Here is a 6,677-nt window from a genome sequence, read left to right on the forward strand (position 1 = left end):
GCAGGGAGTCGCTCCTGTCCCTGGGGCGCAGGAAAGTCGGTGGAGATGACGGAGGTTGCCGGCGCGCCCGAGCCTCCGGGGGAAGCCGAAGCGCTGGCGGAGAAGCCTGGCCCGAGCGGGCCCCCGCCCTGCCTCGGCTCCGAGGGGCGGGGCCTCCGTGCGCTTTGCTTGGCTCCTCAGTTTGTCCCTCGCGCGGTGCCGTCGGGTTCTGCGGCGGTGGGCGTGGGAAGGGGAAAGGAGACGGGCCCCGCTGGGCAGGACTAGGCCGCAGAGCCGGTTAGTGAACCTCGGTGCCGCAGGCATGGACGCCTGGGTCCGCTTCAGCGCCCAGAGCCAGGCCCGGGAGCGCCTGTGCAGGTGCGGCCGGGGCCAGGGGGCGCGAGCGGGGATACACACCTTTGCGGTCAGATCGGGCTACGGGGTCAGAAAGGGTCAGCCCCGGGTACGGAGGCGCGGAGAGACCGACCCCTCGGCGAGTGCGCAGGGATGGGCGAGTTGTGAGGGAATGATTCGTTTCCGCCCGCAGAACAGATGGGGAAACTGAGGCATGGGTTGGGGGGCAAGACGGGGAGGGGTGGAGATCCCGACGACCAGGCTCCCCTCGGAGGGGGACTCGGACCCTGCTCGTTGTGTGTGTGGGGGGGCGCGGCGGAGACGGACTTCGAGCCGCCTGGTCGCCGCCGGTCCCACCGTTCGCTGCGGGGCCTCCGAGGGTCTCGTGCCCACGTGGCCCAGGCGGAGTTGGGGGCGGGGGAAGGAGCGGGCTGGGCCGCGGCTCTGGGTGGAATCTGCGAACTCTGCCCCGGAGCGCGGAGCGGGCTGGGGAGGGGCCGTGCCCACCCAGGCCCTCCGAGGAGCCCTCGCGCCGCGTACCCCAGCCGGTGCCCCCAGCACAGCCCTCCATCTCTCCGAGTCTACCTGGATGCACATAACTTCTTCCCAGTGTCCATTTCCTTCTTCTTTCTTTGCTTTAATCCACGCTTCTCTTCCTCCCAAGCAGCCCATTATTTCTCTTCGCCCTCCACCCCTTTCCTCACCCTCCCTTCCCTATGACTTTCCCTGCTTCCCCTGCCTCATCCCCTCTCCTCTCTGCTGCTCAGAAGGGCAGAACGAGGAACCTGGGGAGTGGGTTTGTACGGGAAGGAAGTTGCCTTGGATCGGGCGATTTTGCGAACCTTAAGGAAGGTGTCCGCAGGGGAAGGAGGTGTTTTCAATCTGACTTCCACACTACCCTCTCCCCGCCCCTCTCTCCTCCTTCCCATAGGGCTGCCCAATATGCCTGCTCCCTCCTTGGTCACGCACTGCAGAAACATGGGGCAAGTCCTGAACTTCAGAAGCAAATACGACAGCTGGAGGGCCATCTGAGCCTTGGACGAAAGCGTAAGTGACTCTTTTCTCCTCTGAATAGATGAGAAATTAAAGCATTCCCCAATTCCCTCTGATTTCCTTCCTTAGCCCCTCCCTCCACCCATACTCCCCCTTCCTGTGTTGTACCAAAAATCTCTTTTTAAATAAATGTTTTATTGATACTCTTTTTTTAAACATTTGTCATTTCTCAGTGATTTTTGCATTACCTCCTCAGTCTTTCCTTGTAGCTAAGTACAGTTAAGCAAAGCAAATCAACACATTATCCGTGTCTGACCATGCAGGCTTTATTGCACACCTCTAGGCTCCATCTCTCTCAGGATAAGAGAGCAGGCATGCCTCCTGTCAGTCAAGATTGGAATTTTAAAGTTATTAAGTTGTTATTTATCTACAATATTGTGGTCATCATTTCAGTCGTTCACCAAGCTGTTTACTTCCTACTGTCTCAATTTATGGGGGTCTTCCCAAGTTTCCCTAAATTCTTCATATTTGATGTTTTTTGTGGTATAGTAATATTTCATTACATTCACATACCACAGTTTGTTCAGTTGTTCTCCCATCAGCAGGGTATGATGAGCAGGCAGATTTCAGGAAAACCTGGAAGGACTTACATGAACTGATGCTGAGAGAAATGAGTAGAACAAGAACATTGTACACAGTAACAGCCACATCGTGTGATGATCAACTATGATAGACTTAGCTCTTCTCAGCAATCCAATGATCAAGACAATTCCAAAAGACTCATGATGGAAAATTCTGTCCACATCCAGAGGAAGAACTGATAGAGTCAGAATGCAGACCGAAGCAGACTATTTTAACTTTTTTGTTGTTTTTCTTTTGTTCTGTTTCTTCTTTCACAGTATGCCTAGTGTGGCAATATATTTTACATGATTGCACATGTATAACCTATATCAGATCGCTTGCCATTTCTTTGCTGCTACAAAAAAGTGCTGTTATAAATATTTTTGTATATGTGGAATCTTTTCCCACTGTCTTTGACCTCTTTGGGATGTGTGCCTAGCCATGGTGTCACTGGATTAAAGAGTACGTACAATCTAGTGACTTTTCTACTATAATAACACACTTAGACCAGATTGGAGCCCCACCAACAGTAGTTTTGTGTGCCTCTCTTTCCACAAACCCTGAAACATTTACCATTTTTGTCTTGTGTTATCTTTGCCGGTCTGATGATTGCAAGGTAACCTTGTATTTTTAATTAGTCTTTCCCTTGTTAGAGATTTGGAATACTTATATTCTTGTGGGTAACTTGAATTTCTTCTTTTGATAACTGCCTCTTCATTTCCTTTAGCCACTTATCTGTTGGGTAATGGCTTTTTCTTATATATTTATATTAGTTCCCTGTTTATCTTCTGTATGTTACTTTTATCAGAGATCTTTGCTGCAAAGATTTTTTTGTTCCAGTCAACAGCTTCTCTTCCACTTCTAGCAATATTATTCATGCAAACACTTTCAGTTTTATGTAGTTGAAATGACCTATTTTATCTTTTATGATCACCATTCTCCCTGGTTTGACTAAGAATGCTCTTCCAGCCATAGCTTTACCCCTCACTCTTGTTTCACAGTTGAGGTGGCAGGAAGACAGAGTACAAGCAGGAGATTGGGGGTGGGGTGGGGGAGTGTGATTAAAGCTGTGGACCAAAGAGCAATGGAGAAAATGTTATTAGAGTTTGAAGTTTTCAAAGATGAAATGAAACTTGTCTGCCTCTACCCTCAGCTTGCTTCTTGCTTTTGTCCTGTTGCTCACTCCCTGGCATACTCTGTCCTCAGCCTTGTTTTGTCTGCCCGTAGCTGTCTTGTTCATCTCTCTCCTTACTTGCTGCATGTGCCTCTCCTGTCTCACCTGTCCCCTTGCCCTTTTTCCCATCCAGTTCTTCGCCTGGGTAACTCAGCAGATGCCCTCGAGTCCGCCAAACGGGCTGTGCATCTGTCAGATGTCGTCCTTCGATTCTGCATCACTGTCAGCCATCTCAATCGAGCCTTGTACTTTGCCTGTGACAATGTCTTGTGGGCTGGAAAGGCTGGGTTGGCACCCCTTGTGGACCAGGAGAAGTGGGCCCAGCGTTCATTCAGGTTAGAGACCTCTCTGCCCTTGGACTTCATCCCACCTTGGGAAATGAGCCTTTGGTGAAAGCTGGCCACCCCAAACCAGTACATCTTGGTTCCCCTGTATTCTAGTCTACCATTGTGTGCTAAAGGGGGGTGAGGGGATGTGTAATGGATAGAGCATTGGCCTCTTGAGTCTGAAGACTTGGATTCAAATCCTACTCTGACTGCTCCTGACTACAGTCATCTGATCGCTTTGGACCACAGCTTCCCCATTTATAAAAACAGGGACAATAGTACTGTTGTCCACTTTAAAGGATTTTTTATGAGGTTGAAATATAATAATGTGTATAAAGTCCTTTTCAGTCTTTAAGGCACTATATAAAATACCTGTTGTTATTATTAAAAGATGCCAAGAATTTATGAAACATAAGACATTAGGTTTTGTGGCACCTTGAGGTGACCTTTGAGTCAGGAAAACCTGGTACAAGTATTGTCTCTGACACATTGGCAGTGTGACCTTGGGCCCCAAAGATAACCACTTAATGCTCAGCTCTCTAAGATCTGCACTGTTCTTCACCGGAAGCTTTCTAACCTCATGAAATCCCTGATCAAATCAGAAATTGGGAGCAGCGTAGCCTGGTTGTGATACCCTCCTTTCCTTTCCTTTCATTCCTTACTGACCCTCCTTTCCTTTCCTTTCATTCCTTACTGTCCCTGTCCCCCAATCTCTGGTCTCTATTGTTTCCATATGTCTGCCTTTCTCCTTATTCCTCTTCTCATCTCAAACTTCTCTCCTAGTCATTTGCCAGTGTAGACATGACTGTGGCTGTGGATGGGTGCTCTCTGGAAGTACCAGTAAACTTCATTATTTTTGAGTGTCCACCGCACCTCGAGCTCTGTACCAGGTGCTGTTGAGTAGATACAAAAAAGATGAAGTGCTTGGCCTCAAGGATTTAAATTCAGTCACGTAAATATTAAGCATCTTCTGTGTGCCAAGCACTTTTGTAGGCCCTGAGGACTCAGGGAAAGATTCTTTTCCATCAGAGAGCTTGCATTAGACAGTAACTTAAAATCTCCCATAGGTAAGGAGACTAAACATACACCAGAAACAAGTGAGGCTCATTTTTGTAGGGAAGAGGTGCATGTTAGTGCAGTATAAACTGAATGTCTAAGTTCTGAGTATAGCAGTGAGCCAAGTTAGGTGAGGTTAGCCTGGAAAGTTCCCTCAATTTTGAGCAAGGTTTTGAAGGTAGAGAGAAAGTTGAATTATTAATGAAAAAGTGGGAAGACATTCCAGAATGGGGAAAAGGCATGTGCTTGGGGGTGATCTGATGTGATTTTCTTAGCAAATTAAGAGAGAAGATTACTAACTGCTCCCTGGGGCACTGAGCTCAGATTTCCCTCTGTCTTATTGATCCTTTCTACCCTGTGCATCTGTCCCAGGTATTACTTATTTTCTCTCATCATGAATTTGAGCCGTGATGCCTACGAGATACGACTACTGATGGAACAGGAGTCTTCAGCTTGTGGCCGCCGGCCGAAGGGGTCAGCAGGAGGGACCCTGGGAGGCAGTGAAGCAGGGGGTGTGGCAGGGGTCGGTACCCCAGGAGGGAGTCTGCCCCATCTGGCCCTGCAGCTCCGGCTTCGAGTTCTTCTCCTTGCCCGGGTCCTCCAAGGCCATCCCCCCCTCCTGCTGGATGTGGTCAAAAATACTTGTGACCTCTTCATCCCACTGGACAAGCTGGGCCTATGGCGTTGTGGCCCTGGAGTTGTGGGGCTCTGTGGTCTGGTGTCATCCATCCTATCTATCCTTACCTTACTCTGTCCCTGGCTCCGACTAAAGCCCTAAAACCAAATTTCTAGGGTAGAAGAGAGTCTGAGCTGGGAACGGGGAGAGGTGGCAGGTTCTTTCTGTTGTTCCATTGTCCCCCTGACTTTCCTTTTAAAGGAGTTAAAACTCAAGCTTGAAGGATTACAGATGAAGAGTGACTAGGGGGAAAAGGGCAGCCCTTGGATTCAATGGGAGAATTCTCTTCCTCTCTTACTGCGATGATTCTTTGTCTCTTGAGTTTCTTCTTACTATTTTTTAAATTAAAATTTATTTTTTTCAATCAACAAAAATCCTCCTTCTCTCCCTCCCACTGAGAAAGAAAAACAGATCCCTGGTCCAAACATGTATGGTTATTTTACTTTTTTCCTAGTCTCTCTCAGATTTATTTCTGAGAGTCTTTAAATTCCTCCTCATCCTCCATCCTAGTTATTTAATTATTAGCTGCATTTCCATTGAGGGAAGAAGAGAGACCCAGGATTTTGATCCGTCATGCCTTAGCTGTTTCCCTTTCAGTGCAGATGGAGAGTCATGGGCCCATGCAGGAGAATTGCTCAACAGTGTCTCCTCTCAGCTCCTTTTCCCTGGGTGCCGGGCTTTCCTTTCCAGAGCCATTTGGGTTTTCTCCTCCTCTCCTCTCATCTCCTACCTTCCCCTTGACTTGGCCCTTCCCATCTTCACTCCTCTGTTTCTGGGAATGGTTTCTGTTTCTCAGCCCTTTTTACCTTCTCCCCAGGTCCACTCCCACCCTGTGGTGCTGTCTGTGTTCAGCATCCTGTTGTAAATACTGTACAATGAAACTGTAAATAGCTGTGGCCAGAGCCTCTGCTGGCTGGCCAACTCAGAAGGGCAGCGAATTAAAGAACCGTCTTGCTCACTGGCCTTTGGTCTGGTCACTTAGATCGTCTGGCCATTTTTGGCGTCCTTTGGAGCCTTGCAGGCTGTCTGTGGTGTGGGTCATCATCCTCAACTATTGGGCTTCAGGTGCCAGGCTCAGTACTAGAAATACAAAAGGGACGTTGGGAGGCTATGACCCCTGTCATCCCGGTTCTTTGCTGGCATAACTGCAGAGTGATGAGACTGGTTCCACAAGCCACGTGTGAGAGTCATGCCTTGCTCTTAAGACATTCCAAGCTTCTTAATCTACACAGTCAGGAATAGAAGAAGCTTGAGGTCCACACCACAGCTTGTGACAGAATGAATCCTGCTTTGTGGAGCAGGGAGGGATCTCAGCCTCTGTCAGTACGGTACCTTCCATATCCCAGATGAATAAAATCAGTTTAGGGAATCCTAACTACCCCTTCCACTGAGAGAGACAAACTGATTGACAAGGAATGGGAGAGGGGAGGTAGATGGTGAACTTCGGAAGATGTCTCTGCCTGGCCTCCCCAATGAGGCCACCAGGGGGCAGCAGGGG

The 6,677-nt window shown here is 48.8% G+C and overlaps 1 protein-coding gene across 2 annotated transcripts; it reads left to right on the forward strand.

The window, feature by feature from the left end:
* Positions 1-50: 50 nt before the first annotated feature.
* On the forward strand, positions 51-6,140 carry PEX11B (peroxisomal biogenesis factor 11 beta). 2 transcript variants are annotated; one of them, XM_021003791.2, is made up of 4 exons: positions 51-357; positions 1,265-1,380; positions 3,255-3,456; positions 4,876-6,140. In XM_021003791.2, the coding sequence occupies exons 1-4, from the start codon at positions 302-304 to the stop codon at positions 5,279-5,281; spliced, it is 780 nt and encodes a 259-aa protein (XP_020859450.1). In that variant the 5' UTR covers positions 51-301; the 3' UTR covers positions 5,282-6,140. The 2 variants fall into 2 exon arrangements, with proteins under 2 accessions (XP_020859450.1, XP_020859444.1); XM_021003785.2 differs by having other exon boundaries at positions 186-1,380.
* The last annotated feature ends 537 nt before the right edge of the window (positions 6,141-6,677 follow it).

The sequence above is a fragment of the Phascolarctos cinereus genome, unplaced genomic scaffold (assembly GCF_003287225.1).
Source record: "Phascolarctos cinereus isolate Bilbo 61053 unplaced genomic scaffold, phaCin_HiC Scaffold_5;HRSCAF=322, whole genome shotgun sequence".
Lineage (NCBI taxonomy): Eukaryota > Metazoa > Chordata > Mammalia > Diprotodontia > Phascolarctidae > Phascolarctos > Phascolarctos cinereus.

Bases quoted from the DNA above. Each gene is read 5' to 3' on its own strand.
- PEX11B (XM_021003785.2), top strand. From the start codon at position 1,050: ATGACTTTCCCTGCTTCCCCTGCCTCATCCCCTCTCCTCTCTGCTGCT. The intron at 1,381-3,254 runs GTAAGTGACTCT...TTTCCCATCCAG, and splicing joins TCTGAGCCTTGGACGAAAGC to TTCTTCGCCTGGGTAACTCA. The intron at 3,457-4,875 runs GTTAGAGACCTC...CATCTGTCCCAG, and splicing joins TGGGCCCAGCGTTCATTCAG to GTATTACTTATTTTCTCTCA.